The following is a 21,964-nucleotide window of genomic DNA, read 5'->3' on the forward strand; positions in this document are numbered from 1 at the left end:
AACCATCGGTTCCTTTCCCAACCTTCTCCCGACGTCCTTTTGCGGCCTCCTTAGTTACTCGCCTTCAGATTCGGTCTCTGATTCCTCGACCTGAATCTGCTTCCTCTTTTTTCGCTGAGCCATCGTTTTCATCCTTGGGCGAGCAGGCGACGGCTGGGAGACCTTCGCGATTCGCGTTTGTGCATCTTCTGCCGGCTGCAGCTGAGAAGTTCAAGAAGGTTGCGCCGGTTGGCCTGGGGTCGCACCCTCAGCCGGGGGGATTGTTTGAGCAGCTTCAACCGCCTTAGCTTTCTTCGATCGAGGGAAATTTAAAGGCCTTCGTCGAGGCTGCTTTGGCTCCTTCGGTGGCATGGTTGCTGCATGCAAGGCAAGGTTAGTGAAGGTATTCTATTCCACGACCAGGAAAAGAATCAGTTAGCAGAACTTACTCGGTGGAGGCTCTAACGACGCGCTTGCGTTAAAGAAACCATATTTCCGCAAATTTATGGTCGTCAAAAGTTTCTTCGCGTCGCGCTTGTCCTCAGGTAGGGAGCCGAAGTGCACGATTCTTCTCCTATCATGAAGCAGCCCTATTTCGGTCGTCTTGTTAACTATCAAAAAGAAAAAACCAGGTCGTTAGAGCGAACATGCTTCGAACGCAATAAGTTCACCAAAGCAAAACAGAAATGCAAGCAAAGAGAAAGAGGCCTACTCGGTTCCTAGAAGCGGCAATGACCATCGTAACAAAAGAAGGAAAACTTCGTTTCGTAGGCCCCCGCGTTGCTGGGATAGCTGTGTATCCCGTCGACAATGGTTGGTCGCCTGGATAAGTAATACGAGTCCTTGTCCTTGCTCTTTTTCAGAAAATACGAGCAGTCGAGCTCTAAGGCGGTCAGCTCGCCTAGCCCGTTCTCCTGGCACGTGACGTACATTGTAACAGCAATGACATACGCGTTCGGGGTCAGCTGCATCGGTGCTACCCCGAAGTGGTCTAGAAACGACCTGATGAAAGGGTGTAGGGGGATAAGTCCTCCACCCTTGATAATCTCCTCGGAGATCGCAGCCAGGCCGCTTGATGGGTATCGCGACGAATGCGTCAGGTCGTGGAAAACGTCCACCTCGATACCGTATTGGTTTATTACCCTCTCGAGTTCTTCCCCGGTAAGTGCCGAGAAAACCTCGAGAGGGATGCTAGAAGCACCCTGCGGGGACGAACTGGTTCCCTGCTCGGATCTGGCTGTTGAGGGGTCCATTTTGCCAATCTGCAAAAGCGACAAGCAGAAGGGTTATTTGGCCTCCTTATGCTATTTTGTACGATGACATGGGAGGAAACAAACTCCTTAAATCCTAAAGAAAACCCTAGCGGCGTGATTTGAACCGCCATTCATGGCTCGAACCCAGCGCAAACGTCTTGTCTCTGATGGGTTACCGGAAGACCGACACCATTAACTCATGGATGAAATGAAATAATGGCAGGGAAGCTCTTACCTCTCGGAGTATGACGACTGTTTCTACTTCAAATGCCGAAAAAATGCAGGTTTGGAAGACAAAGGTTCCTAGCCTGTGAAAATCTTTTGTTCTCTATGAAAAAGGCTTTGGTGACATTGCCTGAGAACGATTTGAGGTTTTTATAGCGTGTGAATCGGTGTTTGGATTTCCTGGAATCGAAACGACATTTGGGCTTTAAAGGCTTCTCACTGTTGATCTTGGCCACGTGTCACTCATCAGCGAGGAAGGGTGAACGAAACGACTGGATAAAGTCAAACTTTCATCTTTCCAGTTGAAAAGCTCAAACGACGGCCATCCTTCTCTCAAAGCATTAATTGCGTCTCAAATCTTCATTTAATGCTCTGGTAAGGTACGCCGTTCCAACGTATAATGCATTTAATGTTCTAAAAAAGTGCACTGTTTCAGCATACAACGCATTTAATGCGATTGGCTGGCATTTATCACGCAAAGGACACACCTGTCAGCGCAGGGATCGCTTCATTAAATGCATCCTTATCACCAGAGCAAACAGGTGACGTCGGACGAAATCAGGTCGCTCGTCCCTGAACATGCAAGGTCGCGCTTATAAAAATCTCACTCCGACCTATTCTCAAACAGTCCAGAATTTCCAGAAATCATCCCGCTGCGGCATGACTTATAGTTTTCAAGGTTCAGTCCTCAAACCTTAAAAACTAGGGGACTTCTGTTATGCCTAAAAAATATGAGGGTTGATGTCAGGTCCTTTCAGCCCACAAAAGTCAGGTCATTGGAACAACCACCGCCTGCGTCCGTCAGGATAGTGGGTGCGCGTCAGGCTAGTCAAGAGTTGTGGTGCTCCCACGTGTCCAATCCTTGCTCTAAATCGTGCAAATCACTCTGGAAGGTGAGCAATGTGACATAAAGAAGGATTTGCACAGATAATCCCACCAACTTACAGATTTAGTGATCATTGCCTCATGACATCTCACTATATATTTGAAGTTCATCTCTCATTGAAGGGGATTAGCACATTTTACGCTTGATTAATTACTATCTCTTTCCTAGAATTCTCAGTATTTGATACCTTGTAACATTATTATAAAGTCAGCCAACTAAAAACGACCTAACCTTGATCATCAATATAAGCATCAGTGGACGTAGGACTTGCTACCTTAGCATCCGAACCACTTTAAAAACTGTCTTCATTGCATTTACTATCTCTTTATCCATTACATTCACGTGTGTCTTCTGGGTCCACACAGCATTTCACACGTACGTTTCGTTGGTGTAAAATCACGCATCAACAATATATTTTCAGGAAATTGCAGGACCTTAAGAGTTATTATTCCTTATCATTGTTTTACACATATAGTATACAAATTATTCTTTAAGATTTCACCTGTAGATTCTAAACTTGGTAGAATACACAATAATACGGATAGTCATAGTATAATCTATTGTATCAAACTTATTAACTAGAGAAAGCCTTTTTCGTTGCAGCAATTGATTGCTCCATCGAACATTTCATCGACCCCATACTTAAATTCGAAACCAGTATCCAATAGTTTCTTTGACGATAATCCTGGTATTTTATAACCTCTGATCTCTGCTACTTCACTATCAAAACAAAAGAAATAATCCGTTAACAGTTTTATTTTAATTTTTTATTATCAAAAGATGATATATATGAGTGGAAATTATCAAGAAAATGAAAAAGGAATTAAACTCACTCTAATGTTGGAATCGGATATTCTGGGTACTTAGCAGAAAGAAGTTGAGACATTTGTTCAATTGTTATTGTGTGTGAAGAACAAATATACCTCCCTTTCACACCAGGATGTTCAAGGAGGAATATATGTGCCCTGGCCACATCATCAACATGCACCATAGATGTGTTGAGAAGAGAACTATACTCCTCCTTATTACCTGAATTGTCATTAATTGAAAGAGACTACTCAGAAAATCAGAACTCAAGTTCTGCTATTCTAAAACTGTGCCACAATGAAAAAGAGAACTGACGTACCCCGGACCATAGCTAACACGACGCGTACTGAGCCAGGAAATTTGGGACAAATGAAGGGACCAACAATAAAAGAAGGTATCAATGTCACCAGATCCAATCCGTGTTCTTCTGCGAATTCAAGAGCTGCCTTTTCAGTTAATGTCTTAGATATCATGTAAGAGCCAACGATGGGCATGGTTTTTCTAATGAAATCTACATCACTCCAAAATGTCTCATCCATTATATCAACATTCTTTTCATTAAACACAACAGCCGATGCACTTGAAGTGTAAACAACTCGCTTCACTGTTTTGGCTTTCAAACATGCCTTTAAGATGCCAATAGTTCCGTTGATTGCTCTTTTTGTCACAACTTCTTCAGGTTCTCTACCTTCAAAATCAATAGGTGTAGCAACATGAAGAACACCACTGCATCCTTCAATGGCTGCATCAAAACTATCTGGGTCGCTCAGATCCGCATTCAAGATTTGGAGCTTCTCAGATGCCCCTGGCAGATTTCTGAGGAAGCTAAGATCTCTATTGTGTTCTGCTCATTTATCAAAGTGCTAATCAGCATAATAAACTTGGCTAAATTGAAACTGAATAAGCTAACGACAGAGTGACATTTTTGGGGAAAAAAAGATATAAAAAATAAACCATACCAGAGGCAGCTCTGACAGTGGTCCGGACCGAATAACCATGTTCAAGAAGCTTCATGATCAACCATGAAGCTACGAATCCAGTTCCACCTGTTACACAAACAGTTCCTTTACCTCCTTCCATCTCGCTAATTTCTTCTCTCCGATAATTTTATTTTTAAGTTTATCTACTCATACTTTTTAGTTTTTGGTAGCCAGTCCTTTTTTGATCGGGCAAATAATTGCTGCTTTGTAATTATGACATTGGCCGACGGACATCCTCCCACCCAAACTTTGGCCAAAGGACAATTTTACCTAACAAAGATCATCCTTATCCACTTTTCGTCAGAAAAAATGGTATTATTGATGTTCTTTCATCCTTTAAGGATAATTTTGACGTTTTATATTTTATAAAATCCCTAATTTTTTTTCACCTATTTCCATCCATCTCATCTCTTCATCTTCTCCACGTCCTCTTACATGTTTTTTTTTTTTTTGTTTTTAATCGGATATCTAGGTCAGATTATACGTATCTTAATTAGTCTCCCAACAACCATTATTATGATTCGAAACTAAAATGAGAGGGGAGCAAACCTTTGACTCCAAATTGTTTACCACTGGGCCTACCCATTGTTGGTTTCTTACATTTCTTTTCTTCCCTCCCTTTCCATTCATCTTTTCTCTTTCTCTCCTCCACCTTTCTCTCTACTCCTCTCTCTCCCTCTCCCTCCTCCTCCTCCCATCATCATCTTATTCTTCTTCTCCCCCTCTTCCTGTCTTCATCTTCTTCATCTTCCCATCCGGCCAAATGTCACCTGACCGATGTGATTCCGGCCGAATGTCACCCGGCCAAGCTCGATTAGGCTGGAATCGCATTAGTTCGGGTGCGATTCTGCCCAGCAAGATGCGATTCCAGCCGAATTCTTTATTTGTTTGTGTGCAATGCAGTATTTTCTTTTTAAAGGATTTTAAGATTCATATCAAAAACCAAAGACAGTATTTTCTTTCTTCAAAACCCTTCAACAACGATGGACTGAAGAACAAGTATTTGAATGAAGAAAAAGCTAAGTTTTTGGTTAGAATGGTAACTAGTTTTGGCATAATGTATTTTCATTGAACACTGCACAATTAGGGAAGAAAATTTAAGGTGCCTCTCTAATTTTCATTAAACTGCATTGTACACGGACACAAAAAAATAAAAAATAAATAAATAAAAGATGCTGATATATTTGTGGTTCTGGCCATAGTGGGGGTTCGGTGGAGGTGTGGACGGTGAATATCTTTGCCGTTGCAGGGGATTACGAAATTTTAATTAAAATTAATTGTAATATTTTATAAGACACGTGGCATTAGATTTTTTGGCGCTACAAATTACCATTTTGTCCTTCTTTAAATGGATTTTACCAATCGATTCTGATGGAACGTGGGTAATTATCGTTTTTAAACTTTTTGGTAGAAAATTGTGTTAGGGCAAAGTTCAGGTGGGAGGATGTTGTTCAGCCTTATGATATTTTGAGCCTTATTGTCACAACCAAGTCTCAGCTTTCACTAACGAGTGAATTTTTATGTCAGTAGCGGTGATGAAGCAAAAGCCTTAAAAAAACAATATCGAATCACATTAATTGAAAAATTACTAAGGTTTTTCTTGTTAAAAATACATTGAATTTGTTTTCCACATTACCAAATAAACTTCTATGAATTATTTATTAAAATAAGAGAGATTTCAATTATAATTATAAGCCCTGCCCAAAACATATATTGATTTTGATGGGCAGAAGATTATTATAAGCCATTCGATCCATGACGTGAAATTGGTAGTTGTATTAGATATTAAAATTAAACCACATCTGAAGCAGGGCACTACGAATCCTGTTCCAACATCCACCTGGTAACACAAACAGTTCCTTAATTAACCTTCTTCCATCTCGCCAATTTCTTCTATCCAAGAGAATGTGAATAGCATATAATTCTTAGTCTCTCTACTGAATTCCTCTTATTAATTGGTAGCCAGTCCTTTTGGAGTAGTTTTGATCTGTGGTTGTTAATTATAATGTTTGGTCCCTTATTATCATTGTTGGACTATGACCCCTTTTTTTTTTTTTTTTTTTTGGTATCCGGGGGTGTTTGAGTAGTTTACATACACCTTAACTACTCTTCCAGGACCTTGAAGTTAACGACCTGGTAAGCCTCCAGAGCTACTCCTTATTAGTTGTCGTATTATTTGAATTTAAAACCTCTTGAATAATACATTCGAGAGTTCTAAACAAACTGTCAAACTACCTAGAGCTTAGAGGCTATGACATGTATTACCCACCACCACTATCACAACTTTTACTGTTATAATGACTTTTCTAAGGGCAAAATTTATTTATCCACAACACTAAATTATGTCATGGTTAAAAAAAAAAAAAACATTGTACATGTAGACTTTTTTTTTTTTAAATGTATGACATACATCCCACAATAAACCTTTCTCCTTGCAACATTGAAGTGCTCCATCAAACATGTCGTCAGGCCGTATTTATACTTAAACCCATAATCTAAGAGCCTCTTTGATGAATTTCGAAGTCTTTTATAAGCTTTAATCTCCTTAAAACGTTTGTAATAAAATAAAAAGGTCAACTGTTTAATCCAGTAGAAGCTTTGATATTAAATGCAATCAAAAAAGAGAATTGAATTAATAGAAACTCGCTCTGCAGATGTAGTTCAAATTCTAGGTATTTGGTTGAGAAATATTCAAACATTTCATTAATTATCAATTCTAAGTGATGAAGAAATATACATTCTCTTCGAATTAGGATATTCAAAAATGAAGATTTGTATGAACAATCCATCATCGACAGGCACCATATTATATGATCTCGATTCCCTATATACATAAAACTATTCACATTATTGTTTTGAAGCTTGGATAATCAATCATAATTAAAACATTAAAATGAACAAAGGGAGGACATACTCAATATCATAGTGAGAAAAATGCAAACAGATGAGGGCATAGTAGGGCAAATGAAGGGTCCAACAACCAAGGGAAGAACCAAAGACACAAGATTTTAAGCCATGTTTTTCTGCATATTCCAAGGCTGTATTTTCTGTTGTAATCTTACAAATTTCAATATTGGTCCACATATTCTTCATCCAATGTATCGTCGCCTTTGTCATTATAAGCTATTGTGGTGACACTAGAAGTGTAAACAACTCGTTTCACTGTCTTGGAATCCAAGCATGCCTTTAAAATGCCTAACAAAATCCTTCAACCGCACGTTTTGTCACTACTAATTTCTTCTCCCTCTTTGTCATCATACACAGGGTAAGCTATGTGAAACACTCTCACGCAACCTTCGATGGCTGCGTCGAAACTTTCTGGATCGCTGAGATCTGCATTGAAATTTTTTACCTTCATTGATGCTCCTACTGACTTTGTGATACAGCTGATGTTTTTTTTTTTTTTTTTTTTTTTTTGGCCTTCGGGAGAAAATATCATATTACATACTTTATTATTTAACAAGAATTATGGCACAAAATAAGATCAATTTACAGCGTGAAAGCTTTTACGGTAATATATAGAAACAAAATTTAAAAAAAAAATTGTCATTCAAAGAAAATAAATTGAATTTGTCTAACAAAAATTCATTTTCTTTACAATACAGGTTATAATGCTCATATAATGTGAATCTATGATTTATATTGTATTTCAAAAAATTGAAAACTTTATTGTTTATTATTATTTCTAGGATGATCTTGTTCAAACGATAAATCAGCGGATGACAAATTCATATTATCAAGACTTTTACGATAATCTGTAAAGTGTGTGATGGGTGTCATATAAATGATATTAGATAGGAAAAGTTAATAATCATGTCAATGATGAAGAAACTTAGACATTAAATACTAATATACATAAATTGTACGATCAAATTAAGAATTGAATGAGTGGTTACTGTCGATTGGTAAGTAACAGCAATTACTACAATCAAAGTTGAAGACAGTCAGATTGAAAAAGTATGATACTATAATCACTCAATAAATTTCCAAGAAATCACAGGACCTTGACAGTTATTATTTCTTATCATTGTATTATACATATAATATAAAAAATATTCTCAAAGATTTCACCTGTAGATTCTAAGCTGGATAAAATACACAATAATACACATAGTATAATATAAAATCCCAAATTTTTTTCTCCTATTTTCTTATTATCTTTTACTTCATTTTCTATTGCCATCCATCTCATCTCTTCATCTCCTCCACTTATTTTCTTTCTCTTATCTTTCTTTCTTTCCTTTTGTTATACCTGAAAAATATAGGGCTGATATAATGTCCAGTCAACGTGCAAAAGTCAGAACATGGGTACACCCGCAACCTGCCACTGTCAGAATAGTGGATGTGTGCCAGACCAAGCCGGAAGCTATGGTGATCCCATGTGTTCCCTATCATTAATAAAATATCAGTGGACGTAGAATTTGCTACCTTAGCATTCGAACCACTTTAAAAGCTGTCTCCATTGTATTTACTCCCATTTTCCTTTATATTCACGTGTGTCTTTTGGATCAACTCAATATTTCACACGTGCGTTTAGTTGGTGTAAAAATCACGCATCAATACCTTTATTCTCCCTTTTTTCATTCTTCAAAAACCTTTAACAATGGTGGTCCTGAGCTATACTGAAGAACAAGTGTTTGAATGAAGAAAAATGTAAGTTTTTGGTTAGAATGGTAACTAGTTTTGGCATAATGTATTTTCATTGAACACTGCACAAGTGGGGAAGAAAATTTAAGATGCCTCTCTAATTTTCATTTAACTGCATTGTACACAAACAAATAAAAAAAAAAAATACAAAAGATGCTGATATATTTGTGGTTTGTTTGCCATTGCAGGGGATTTTAAAATTTTAATTAAAATTAATTGCAAAACTAAAAATATGAAAATTGAAAAGAGAGTTATTATAAAACTAAAATTAAAGAGAGTGAACAATAATAGATTTTTTTTTGGCTGCTTATCATCTTGTCCTTCTTCAAAAGGATTCTGACATAAGATGGATAATTGTCGTTTTTAAACTTTTTGATATAAAATTGTCGGTAGCGTAAAGTTCGGGTGGGAGGATATCGTTCGGCCTTATGATATTTTAACCCTTATTGTCACAACTAAATCTCAACTTTCACTAACGAGTGACTTCTTATGTTAGTCGTAGTGACGAAGCAAAAGTTTTTCATCTTAAGAAAACAATATCGAATCACATTAATTGAAAAATCACAAAGGTTTTTCTCTTTAGAAATACATTGACTTTATTTTCCGCATTACCAAATAAACTTCTATGAATTATATATTAAAATAAGAGAGATTTCAATTATAATTATAAGCCATGTTCATAACATATATTGAATTTGATGGGCAGAAGATATTCTAAGCCATGCGGTCCATTAGGTGAAATTTGGCATTTAGAGTTATTTGATATAAAAATTAAACCACCACTATCACAAGTTTTACTGTTAAAATGATTTTCTTGAGGGCAAAATTTATTTATCCACAACACTAAATTATGTCATGGTTAAAAAAATAAAATCTAAGAGCTTCTTTGATGAATTTGGATGTCTTTTTATATGCTTTAATCTCTTTCAAACGTCTTTTTATATTCATCTGTTTCCCTAAATACATAAAACTATTCAGATTGTTGTTTTGAAGCTTGGATGATTATTAATTAATCATAATTAAAACATTAAAATGAACAAAGGGAGGACATACTCAATATCATAGTGAGAAAACTGTAAATGGATGAGGGCATAGTAGGGCAAATGAAGGGTCCAACAACCAAGGGAAGAAGCAAAGATACGAGATTTAAGCCATGTTTCTCTGCATATTCCAAGGCTGTCTTTTCTGTTGTAATCTTGGAAACCAAATACGATATGATTAAATTACCAATGTTTCCACTAATTTCAACATCGGTCCACATATTCTCATCCAATGTATCGCCGCCGCCCTTGTCATTATAAGCTATTGTGGCGACACTACAAGTGTAAACAACTCGTTTCACTATCTTGGAATTCAAGCATGCCTGACAAAATCCTTCAACCGCACGTTTTGTCAGTATTAATTTCTTCTCCCTCTTTGTCATCATACATAGGATGAGCTATGTGAAGTGAAACACTCCCACGCAACCTTCGATGGCTTCGTCAAAACTTTCTGGATCGCTGAGATCTGCATTGAAATTTTTTACCTTCTCTGATGCTCCTGCTGACTTTGTGATATAGCTGATGTCTTTTTTGTCTTCTGGAGAAAATATCATTTTACGTACTTTATTATTTAACAAGAATTATGGCACAAAACAAGATTTATTTACCGGATGTGAAAACTTTTACGCTAAGATTATGAACAAAATTTAAAATGGTAAGTCAAAATTAATTATTAATTTTGTCATTCAAAGAAAATAAATTGAATTTGTCTAACAAAAAATCATTTTCTTTGTAATATATTGTTGAAGTGCAAAATGGAATGCAAATAATATGTTCCTTAATTGTGAAACAATATTATGTTTTCTTATTCTAATAGGTTTTAGATATTATTACAGTATTATGTTTTCTTATTATATAGTTTAATTTTTGTATAAATAGACAATATTAATTCAATTATAATCAATTCAATGACAATTAAATTCAATAAACTATCTCTTTGAGTTTCATTTGCTCATAATTCCGACATATATGTTTTTAGAAGGCTGAGGACCCTTTACGGTTTATAAGGCTCATATTATTGTGAATCTGTGATTTATATTTGTATTCTAAAAAGTTGAAAACTTTATCGTTTTTATTATTATTTTTGAGATGGTCTTGTTCAAACGATAATTCAACAAATGACATGTAGGCTGTAAAGTGTATGACTATGACCTAGTCATCATAGAGATTATAATATTTGATACGAGAAGTTAATAATCATGTCAATGATCAAGAAACTTAGACATATACATAAATATGTATTGTCAAATTAAGAATTGAATTGAGTGGTGAAGTGTCCCAACTGGTTAAGTAACTGCAATTAAAGTTTGTAACAGTCAAGATTGAAAAGTATAATACTATAATCAGTCAATAAGTTTCCAGAAAATCACAGGACCTTGAGAGGTATTATTTCTTATTATCGTTTTATAAATATATTATACAAAATATTCTCAAAGATTTCACTGTAGATTCTAAAATGGATAGAACACACAATAATACGCATAGTATTATATATTGTATCAAACTTATTAACTAGAGAAAGCCTTTTTCCTTGCAGCAATTGATTGCTCCATCGAACATTTCATCTACTCCATACTTAAATTCGAAACCAGTATCCAACAGTTTCTTTGATGATAACCCTGGTACTTTATAACCTCTAATCTCTGCTACTTCACTGTCAAAACAAAAGAAATATTACGTTAACAATTTTGTTTTAATTTCTGATTATCAAAAGATGATATATATGAGTAGAAATTATGAAGAAAATGAAAACGGAATTAAACTCACTCTAATGTTGGAATCGGATATTCAGGGTACTTAGCAGAAAGAAATTGAGACATTTGTTCAATTGTTAGTGCGTGTGAAGAACAAATATACCTCCCTTTCACACCTGGACATTCAAGGAGGAATATATGTGCCCTAGCCACGTCATCAACATGCACCATAAATGAATTGAGAAGAAGACTATATTCCTCCTTATTACCTGAATTGTCATTAATTGAAAGAGACTGTTCAGAAAATCAGAACTGAAGTTCTGCTACTCTAAAACTGTGCCAAAATGAAAAAGAGAACTGACGTACCCAGGACCATAGCAAGCACGGTGCGTACTGAGCCAGGAAACTTGGGACAAATGAAGGGACCAACAATAAAAGGAGGCATCAATGTCACAAGATCCAATCCGTGTTCTTCTGCGAATTCAAGAGCTGCCTTGTCAGTTAATGTCTTAGATACCATGTAAGAGCTCATGGTACCCATGGATTTTCTAATGAAATCTACATCACTCCATAATGTCTCATCCACTATATCAACATTCTTTTCATTAAACATAACAGCCGATGCACTTGAAGTGTAAACAACTCGCTTCACTGTTTTGGCTTTCAAACATGCCTTCAAGATGCCAATAGTTCCGTTGACTGCTCTTTTTGTCACAACTTCTTCAGGTTCTCTACCTTCAAAATCAATAGGTGTAGCAACATGAAGAACACCACTGCATCCTTCAATCGCTGCATCAAAACTATCTGGGTCGCTCAGATCCGCATTCAAGATTTGGAGCTTCTCAGATGCCCCAGGCAGATTTCTGAGGAAGCTAAGATCTCTATTGTGTTCTGCTCATTTATCAAAGTGCTAATCAGCATAATAAACTTGGCTAAATTGAAAGTGAATAAGCCAACGGCAGAGTGACATTTTTGGAGGGAAAACTGATATATAAAATAAACCATACCAGAGGCAGCTCTGACAGTGGTCCGGACCGAATAACCATGTTCAAGGAGCTTCATGATCAACCATGAAGCTAAGAATCCAGTTCCACCTGTTACACAAACAGTTCCTTTACCTCCTTCCATCTCGCTAATTTCTTCTCTCAATAATTTTATTTTTAAGGCTTCTCCAATCCCGGTTTCTCTACTTATACTTTCTTGGTAGCCAAACCTTTTGGAGCAAGTAAATAATTTCTGCTTCGTAATTATGATATTTGGACCCTTATTCTCACCAACCAAACCTCAACTTTCACGAACGTCTAATGAGTGACTTCTTGTGTCAACAGCAGTGACGAAGCAAAAGTTTTTCATCTTAAAAAAATAATGTCGAATCACATTAATTGAAAAATCACAAAGGTTCTTCCCGTTAAAAATACATTGAAATTATTTTCTACGTTACCAAATGAACTTCTATGAATTAACTATTAAAATAAGAGAGATTTCAATTATAATTATAATTAAGCCATGGTCATAACATATATTGAATCTGATGGGCAGAAGATTATTATAAGCCATGCGATCCATGACGTGAAATTGGGAACTTAGAGTTGTATTTGATGTAAATATTAAACCACATCTGAGGCAGCTTCAAGTGTGGCTCAAACCGAGTAACTTATAATAATTACTCAACTCTATCTATCAATACTATTTCAAAAATACTAAAACAAACACACCCCAATATATTTTTTTTATAAAATGATAAAAACACCCTCGCCTACCCACAGTTGCCAGATTCCGATCACTATTACAGGAATCTAGTGTTACAGCGCATGACCGACCCGATTTGGCCTTTTCTAACCAAATTCACCACAGATCTGGCTGAAAAAGGTTAAATCTACAGTTAGATCTGGCCATCAGTGACAGTCAAAGATATGGCCGTCAACGTTTCCTGCTAGATCCACAGTGAATCTGGCCAAAAAAGTTCAGATCGGCGCATTACCGACCAACTCCGATTGGTAGTACGCCATTGTGACAGATTTTGGCCACCATTAATGGTGGTTACCCGAATCTGTCAACTATGGGTATGTGGGGCGTTTTTATCAATTTATAAATTTTTTGTTAGGGGTGTTTTTGTTAATTAATAAACTAAAAGGGTTTAAAAAGTTTTTTAATTTAAGATATGATTTTGAAAATAGGAAAACAAATGCACATTTGTATTTGGAATAGGGATAGAATAGTGGTGAAATAATGAAACATGATCAATCATGTTAAGGAGATACATGATCAATCTAGGCACTACAAATCCTGTTCCAACATCCACCTGGTAACGCAAATCCTGTTCCTTAATTTGCCTTCTTCCATCTTGCCAATTTCTTCTCTCCAAGAGACTGTGAATAGCGTATAATTCTTAGTCTTTTTCTGAATTCCCCTCATTAATTGGTAGCCAGCCCTTTTGGATTAGTGTTAATTTGTGGTTGTTAATTATAATATTTGGTCCCGTATTATCATTCTTTTACGCACCACCACTATCACAACTTTTACTGTTATACTGATTTTGCTAAGGGCAAAATTTATTTATCCACAACACTAAATTATGTCATGGTCAAAAGAAATATTGTACATGTACAATTTTTACGAAGAAAATGTATGAAATACATCCTACAGTAAACCTTTCTCTTTGCAGCACTGAACTGCTCCATCAAACATTTCGTTAGGCCCGTATTTAAACTTAAACCCACAATCTAACAGCTTCTTTGATGAAATTTCAAGTTTTTTATAAGCTTTAATCTCCTTCAAACGTCTGCAATAAAATAAAAAGGTTAACCCTTTAATCCAGTATAAGCTTTGACATTAAATCGAAAAAAAAAAAAAAGAGAGAATTGAATTAATAGAAACTCACTCTGCGGATGGTAGTTCAAATTCTGGGTATTTGGTTGAGAAATACTCGAACATTTCATCAATTGTCAATTTGACTGATGAACAAATATACCTTCCCTTCGAATTAGGATGCTCAAGAAGGAAGATTTGTGCAGACGCCACATCATCGATGTGCACCATATTATATGAATAAAAAAGATATTTATATTCATCATGTTTTCCTGTATACATAAAACTATTCAGATTATCATTTTGAAACTTGGATAATTAATCATAATTAAAACATTAAAATGAACAAAGAGAGGACTTACCCAATATCAGAGTGAGAAAAATGTAAACAGATGAGGGCATATTAGGGCAAATGAAGGGTCCAACAACCAAGGGAAGAACCAAAGATACAAGATTTAAGCCATGTTTTTCTGCATATTCCAAGGCTGTCTTTTCTGTTGTAATCTTGGAAACCAAGTAAGACATGCTTAAGTTATCAATGTTTCTACAAAATTCAATATCGCTCCACATATTCTCATCCAATGTATCGCCGCCGCCCTTGTCATTATAAACTATTGTGGCGACACTAGAAGTGTAAACAACTCGTTTCACTGTCTTGGAATTCAAACATGCCTTTAAAATGCCTAACAATCCTTCAACGGCACGTTTTGTCACTATTTCTTCTCCCTCTTTGTCATCATCCATAGGGTGAGCTATGTGAAACACTCCCACGCAACCTTCAATGGCTGCGTCGAAACTTTCTGGATCGCTGAGATCTGCATTGAAAATTTTCAGCTTCTCTGATGCTCCTGCTGACTTTGTGATATAGCTGATGTCTTTTTTGCCTTCTGGAGATAATATCATATTACATACTTTATTATTTAAAAAATTATGGCACAAAATAAGAACAATAAATTGAAGATGAATAGTATTACTATTATAGGAAGATGAATTGAACAATGATGTGTTCAATTCATCATTGAAGATGAATAGTTTTTTATTCATTATGTGAATGATGTGTTTTTTCAGTGTAATCAAGTAAACACTAATCATAGGAAGCTAAATAAACTACATTCAGATGGTATTGGTGGGCCTAGGTGGGCTTGAAGGAGCTGAAGCCTGGAGTTCTGCAAAAATAGAACCGTTCAGCCTGACCCAACCCGAGCTTGTTTCCTTTTTGACAAAATTGACAGGATGTGAGAGCTATTACGCGATTATGAACAAAATTTAAAATGGTAAGTCGAAATTAATTATTGAGAAAATAAATTTAATTTGTCTAACAAAAAATCATTTTCTTTACCATATAAGTTTTTAGAAGGCAAGGACCTTTTACGGTTTATAAGGCTCATATTATTGTGAATCTGTGATTTGTGTTCGTATTCTAACAAGTTAAAAACTTTATCGTTTTAACTATTATTTCTAAGATGATCTGTCATTCAAACGATAATTTCGCAGATAACATGTTCGTATTATCATGACTCTTACGATAGTTCGTAAAGTGTATGACCTGGCTGTCATATAGATTATGATATTTAAAACGAGAACGTTTATCTTAGCATGATTTTTAATCATAACTACAGTTCTTCTACATTCTGGAAAAATAGATGAACCAAAATTTATCCTCTAAATTAACTGAGAATATCCAAAAAGTGAAAAAAGAAACTTAGATATATACATAAATATGCGATACTCTTCAAGTTAAGTAAAATTTCAAACTTATCTTTAGCCAACATAAAAAAAAAATTAATAAAATAAAATAAAATTTCATTTAACTCAGACTTTGACTTTGGAGAATGGAGAATTTTTCATCAACTCAATTTAAAAAAAAAAAAAAAAAAAAAAAGCATACCTGGGTCTGATCTAGTCGTGGCGTGGACTGAGTAACCGTACTGGAGAAGCCTCATCACCAGCCAGGATGCTACATATCCATTTGCACCAGTTACACAAACTGTGCCTTTATCTCCTTCTTCCATCTCTCTCTTTCTTTCTTTCTCCCTCTCCCTCTCTTCTCTCTCTCTCTTTGTCTGCGTGTGTGTTTGCGTTTAACATTTGTCTTTCTTAAATAAGCCACAGTTTGCATGAGTTAAGGGTCATGCAAATTTTATATTTGTCATTACAGGGACATCGCGATTAACTTTATTAAAGTTTGAGTCCTTTATTTAATTGTCTAATATTAAACTATATCAAAGTTATTACATATGTAACGTATAATCTTTGATCCACCTTTTTCACAACCGTCCTTCTCTTTTCTCAAGTATACTCTAAAAATTTATACACAACTAGGCCTACAAACAAGCAGATCTGACCCGAACACCATCGAGTTCGAGTTCAAGTTCGGTTCGTGAAAATTTGATAGAGTTCAAGTTCGTAGAGCCTAGGAAAACCATGTTCGTATTCGAGTTTGGTAAATTGATGGGTGTTCAAGTTGGTTCGTTTGTTATCTGAGTTGTGTTCAAGTTCGAGCTGAGGCTCGAATTCGAGTTCGAGGAGGAGCTCGAATTTGTGTTGGCATCAAAGTTTGAATTTGAGCTCGAATAATTGCTCAAATTCTATTCACATTCAATTTTAAAATCAAATTTCCATAAGCTCCAAAGTTCTAGAATGCATGATCAAATTTAAAATCAAATTATAGAACCTGATTGCAATTCTGATTGCAATTGCATGATTACTTCATCAAACTAAACTAAACAATGTTAATCAAGTACTCAGCAGCACTATAAACAAGTTGAAACTAAACTTTTGAGCCGAGTACTACCATATTCGATACTCGGTTTGAATATTACTCAAACTATTTGAGTTTGAGCTCGAGTTCGATTCGACAGATTTCAAACCGAATACGAACTTCAGCCGAGCCAAACTCGAATTGTTCGTGAACAATTCGGTTTGATTGCAGGCCTGTTAACACAACTCTCAAGTCTCAAATACGACACTGTTCCGTTTGTGAAGTGCCACGGAATATCTTCAAAAAATTATGGCATTACAGGTGCACAAATATACGAAATTAATGCTAAATCTGTTTTTAATATTTTTAATTTTTTGAGTTGCTTAATTAAATTACCAATTACGTTGACAAGTTAATTATTCCTTACAGCAAATAATCATATATTATAATGTGAAAGTTATAGTACAACTATATTATATACTTGCCCATATTTTATATATGCTGTTCTTTTCACGTTCATATTAATTATAATTGACGTAATAGCTCCTTAAATATTGATTCTCGTGTCACCTTGATTGTTATTCTTGAGCTGGCCGACAATGGCTTGCATTTTGGGTGATAGACTTTTAAGAATAAAGAAAGCCATTAGCCATAGACTTAAATCCAAGTTAAAGCAATTAATTGGATAGAGCGCTAAAAAATTCTACAGGGACCAGAAACGAGGGCGGGTTGCTCTAGGTTGGCTGAGTGACTGACTGGAGGCTGACAGCTTGTTGGGCCAAATCTTTGCTGCCCTTGGGCATATGCAAAGGGAACATAATTCATTCTTTTTTAGTAATATTCGATTTATTATTACGAGTAAGTTAACTCTACTCTTTGATAACAGAGACAGCTAGAATCCACTTGTTTTAGGGCAAATATTTGGGATACGTCTAAATCAAGATTCAAGTAGATCGAGCTGTCTGTAAATGTAATGAAGAGATCTTTGAAACTAAATCCTTAAAGAACGGTTTTTCATTCGTTGACTTTAATTGTTGTGCGTATTACGGTTTTTCATTCGTTGACTTTAATTGTTATGCGTATTACGGTTTTTCATTCTGTAAATGGTCAGATATGATTCATTAATTAAGAAACATCATTCGAGAACAGCCGAGCTAGCAATTAACAGCTTTGCCCTACTCCACATGCTATGCAAATAGATTTATATCAGTTTGGAGAAATGATCGTATAATTAATAAGCTCACAGACCAATTACATTTATTAGAACATGGAAATAAAAAGACCGAACCACTATACCCCCTATAGTTTTCCGTAAAGACAATATAGTACCCAAAAAGTTTGAAAATGACAATTATCCACTTTCCGCCCAAATCTGTTAGTAAAATCCATTTGAAAAAGGATAATATGGTAATTTAATGTCCAATAAAAAAATAATCTTCAATTTTAAATTAATCCATATCGTATTTCTTTATTTTTTCTCTTCTCTCTTTGCATCTCGTATCTTCTACGCCTCTTCTCTCTCTTATCTTTGTTCTTTCTTCTCTCCCTTCTGTTTCTTTCCTTTCTTCTCCCTCTTTTCACTCCGGTAACTAGGCAAGAACCCGACACCAGAATATGGACTGGGAGGATGAGGGCTGACGGAAACCGCGTCCGTGCAACGCGGAGGGGGCTGGGAGGGTGAGGGCTACAATTGGGCGTCGAAAAAGTGGCTAAAACCACCGGCGGCGGCGCCTACTTCAACCAATTGAGAGAAAATTCTCTCCAAAAGTTTTTTCCTCTTCAGTTTTTTAAATTTTTTTTCAAATTTTTATAATTTTTTACAATTTGGGTTGGAAGTGTTTGAAATTTGTGGTGGTTTGTGGCGGTGGTGATGGTGATGGCTGTGTTTGGTGGTTTTGGTGGCGAGTTTGGAGAGCGTCAGAATTGCACCCGACCGAGACAAGAACAATTTCATTTTTCTTTTCATAGGTTTCAGCAATGGGTTTTATGGGTTTGATTTTTGATTTTTTTTTCTTCTCTTGTGCTTATTATGACTATGATTGTTTAGTTGAGATGTAAGATGAATTTGATTATGGAGTTGAGATGGACGATGAATTTTGAATGTGGTGTTAAGATGGGGGATGAATTTCAATTGTGTTTGAATTTATGGGAGGTGATTTTTTCTGGGGATTCTGGATGAATCTGGGTTAGAATTTGAATTAATGGGAGTTGATAGTTTCTGCAAATCTTGGTTGAATGAAAGATTGCAGTAGTCATTCACTCGAATAGTTTATGAGCATCCTCTTAAGCATATGTAAAAGAGCTGATTCCGATTTCACCAAACTTCTCCTTCATCTGCAACTTTCACTCCATATCTTTAAGATGCAAATTTTTGTACAATCTTTTTTGTGAAATCTGTTTTGGAAGACTTCTTGAAATTTTGTTGCAATAAAGATTAACTTTTTTATTAATTGAAGTTGTTTTAATATAATGGTGGGCTTATGGATTAATTTAAAATTAATGATGAATATCGTAGATTAATTTTTGGTTGGATATAAAATCACCATATTGTCTTTATTTAAACGGATTTTACTAACAATTTGGACGGAAAGTGTAGTTGTCATTTTCAAATTGTTTGGGTATCAAATTGTTTTTACAGAAAACTATGACTGCGTGCATAGTTCGGCCGAAATAAAAACGTGGGCAATTATTTGATTGATTTTAAGACAGCCCTTTTCTTTGCAAGAACCGAACATTTCACTGAGGCCACACTTAAACTTGAATCCAGAATTTAAGAGCTTCGTTGACGAGAGACTAAATATTTTATAACCGACTACATCCTCCAAGGAGCTGCGGAAAGAAATTCAGACATTTCAAGCAGGGAAGGGATATTTCGTGCGATGAACAAATATACCTCCCTTTTGCGTTGGGATATTCAAGAAAGAAAATATGAGCGCTAGCCACATCATCCATGTGTACCGAATTTGATTTTATAATAGATTTATACCAATGCTGATCACCTGCAAATAATAATATAATATAACCATTCATAATTATACATATAATTATAATTAATGGTAATTAGAATGATGGATACTTAATAAAGAGTTTCAATTTTGCACTAAATAAAGTTTAGCAAACAGTGTATATGTATACCTAAGATCAGACACATTGCCATGTAATCTGAAGAAGGAAAAGCAGGACAAATGAATGGACCGCTGACCGAAAAAGGGACCACACTCACAAGATCCAAGCCGTTCTTATCAGGCAGCCCTTGTCTTAGCGGCCACATAAGAAATTCCAATTAGATTTAGACTTATGTTGATGATGACAGATCTAGATGCATTATAGATGAGTTCTCAGAGGTATTATTTACTTTAGGCCCTAAGACCTGTATGATTTTATCCTTAATCTCCTAAGCCCCCTAGAGGGGCTTGGGAGTGGCCTAAACCTAGCATCAATTGTTGATGTATGCAGGATCTAAACACATGATACATGAGTTCTCAGAGGTATTGTCCATTTTGGATTCTGAGGCCCTCGCGGTTTTTTCTTAAAAAGGCACCTCTATATGGTGAGAGCGTTCTTGTGCTATATAAGCGACTAAGACCCTTGTCTCTTAACCGATGTGAGACTTTGACGCCAACACCTATAGAACTCTATGTCACTTTGTGAACTCTCGTCCACAATCTCTTGATCATTGCTGCTGAAAATGACTGCGGATGCACTAGAATAACTAAATTGCCCTCTTTTTAAATATTAATATAATATTATTTTTATTATTAATTTTTGAATAATTCTTTTGACCCCCAATATTTCAGATTTAGCTAAAACACCCTCGCTTATATAAAATTTAATTTATGACAAAATCACTCCCACCCCTTGCCGCTAGCACAAATCACCACCGAAAGTCTCCGAAAGTCATCGTGAGTAGCTCACCGTGACCACGAGGCTCTGATATGGCTGTTTTTGGCCTGATATGGTGGTTTTCGGCCATCAATATGGCTAGAAATGGCCATATCGAGGCCTTCCAGTGAATCTCGATCATTTTTAGGGACTTTGGCGACTTTTCAGCGGCGGTCCATAGTGGTTGGCCCGCTGTCGGTGGTGGTGAGTAGGTGACGGTGGTGGTCTGTAATTTGTTGTAAACATAAGGGTATTATTGTCTAAAAGCTAATTAATTAAACAAAAGGAAAATTGAAATGGAATATTAATGTAAATTTATTTTAAAATAGGGGCATTATTGTCTAAATTTTTTATTAATAAAGGATAGAATTGTAACAAAAATAAAATTACCAAGGTAATCTTACAATACCTAAGAACCTCCAATATTACTAACAGTAACAACTATTGATAATGCAAAATTACCAGAATATAACCCCGGTAATCTTCCATTACTTCCAACCGAACGCCCCCTTTCAATATTCCTAAGGTTCCTGATATGGCTCTGTTGGCGACAGTTTCCTCAGGTTATTTTCCAGTGAAATCAACAGGATAAGCAAAGTGGAAAACTCCCATGCATCCTTCTATGGCCTCATTAAAACTCTCTGGTTTGTCTAGATCTGCAGTAAAGATATGCAGTCCCTCTGTTGCTCCCGGTAGGTTCGTCAGGTAGTTGATGTCTCTTTTATGTTCTACTCAATAAAGCGTGAGTTCAGATTCAGTGTCCATAAACAAGTAGGCTTTTAATTTTTGACTATAAACAGAGGGTTACAATATTAAAACTTAATGTGAAATGAAAAGGGAATATTTTTCTATGCGTGTTCATATTTACTACTACCATAAATTTGAAAGTTTGCTTGGATACATAATAAGTCTTATCCTTTCTAATTTTTTTTCCAAAACAGAAATGATGTTGATTGTATATCTTTGACTATATATAGAGGCTAAACTTACAACTTCAGCTTGAATGGAATGAAAATATTTTCTATGACCATTTATTATTTGCAGTTTACTTTGATTAATTTG

General features: G+C 35.7%; 3 protein-coding genes and 1 pseudogene across 4 annotated transcripts in view; all 4 read right to left on the minus strand.

Moving 5' to 3' along the window:
* Window positions 1-4,289, minus strand: part of LOC116128108 (vestitone reductase-like) — a 12,473-nt gene extending 8,184 nt beyond the window's left edge. The window contains exons 1-4 of one of the 2 annotated variants that reach the window (XM_031413781.1): window positions 4,110-4,289; window positions 3,470-3,994; window positions 3,177-3,372; window positions 2,919-3,063 (exon numbers count right to left, since the gene is read on the minus strand). In XM_031413781.1, coding sequence (XP_031269641.1) covers window positions 2,922-3,063; window positions 3,177-3,372; window positions 3,470-3,994; window positions 4,110-4,230 — 984 coding nt within the window. In that variant the 5' untranslated portion in view covers window positions 4,231-4,289 and the 3' untranslated portion in view covers window positions 2,919-2,921. Of the gene's footprint in view, window positions 1-2,736; window positions 3,064-3,176; window positions 3,373-3,469; window positions 3,995-4,109 lie in introns of those variants that run through there. The other variant, XM_031413780.1, reaches the window with a different exon arrangement.
* Window positions 1-12,680, minus strand: part of LOC116128109 (vestitone reductase-like) — a 20,933-nt gene extending 8,253 nt beyond the window's left edge. Inside the window, exons 1-4 of the mRNA XM_031413782.1 lie at window positions 12,519-12,680; window positions 11,878-12,402; window positions 11,585-11,780; window positions 11,327-11,471 (exon numbers count right to left, since the gene is read on the minus strand). Coding sequence (XP_031269642.1) covers window positions 11,330-11,471; window positions 11,585-11,780; window positions 11,878-12,402; window positions 12,519-12,639 — 984 coding nt within the window. The 5' untranslated portion in view covers window positions 12,640-12,680 and the 3' untranslated portion in view covers window positions 11,327-11,329. The remainder of the gene's footprint in view (window positions 1-11,326; window positions 11,472-11,584; window positions 11,781-11,877; window positions 12,403-12,518) is intronic.
* LOC116128076 lies at window positions 9,805-10,371 on the minus strand (annotated as a pseudogene).
* Window positions 12,681-14,060: 1,380 nt separating the features above from the next.
* LOC116128190 (protein BRI1-5 ENHANCED 1) lies at window positions 14,061-16,379 on the minus strand. Its single transcript, XM_031413890.1, has 4 exons — window positions 16,208-16,379; window positions 14,682-15,206; window positions 14,393-14,591; window positions 14,061-14,293 (listed from the first exon to the last, which is right to left on the minus strand). Exons 1-4 carry the CDS (start codon window positions 16,329-16,331, stop codon window positions 14,152-14,154), a joined length of 990 nt encoding a protein of 329 aa, XP_031269750.1. The 5' UTR covers window positions 16,332-16,379; the 3' UTR covers window positions 14,061-14,151.
* Window positions 16,380-21,964: the final 5,585 nt, after the last annotated feature.

The sequence above is a fragment of the Pistacia vera genome, unplaced genomic scaffold (assembly GCF_008641045.1).
Source record: "Pistacia vera cultivar Batoury unplaced genomic scaffold, PisVer_v2 Contig197, whole genome shotgun sequence".
In the NCBI taxonomy this organism is placed as follows: domain Eukaryota; kingdom Viridiplantae; phylum Streptophyta; class Magnoliopsida; order Sapindales; family Anacardiaceae; genus Pistacia; species Pistacia vera.

Coding starts and splice junctions, on each gene's coding strand:
- LOC116128190 (XM_031413890.1), bottom strand. CDS start 16,331: ATGGAAGAAGGAGATAAAGGCACAGTTTGTGTAACTGGTGCAAATGGA. Junction 14,592..14,681: donor TTTTCTCACTCTGATATTGG/GTAAGTCCTCTC, acceptor TTATGTATACAG/GAAAACATGATGAATATAAA. Junction 14,294..14,392: donor TTTGAACTACCATCCGCAGA/GTGAGTTTCTAT, acceptor ATTTTATTGCAG/ACGTTTGAAGGAGATTAAAG.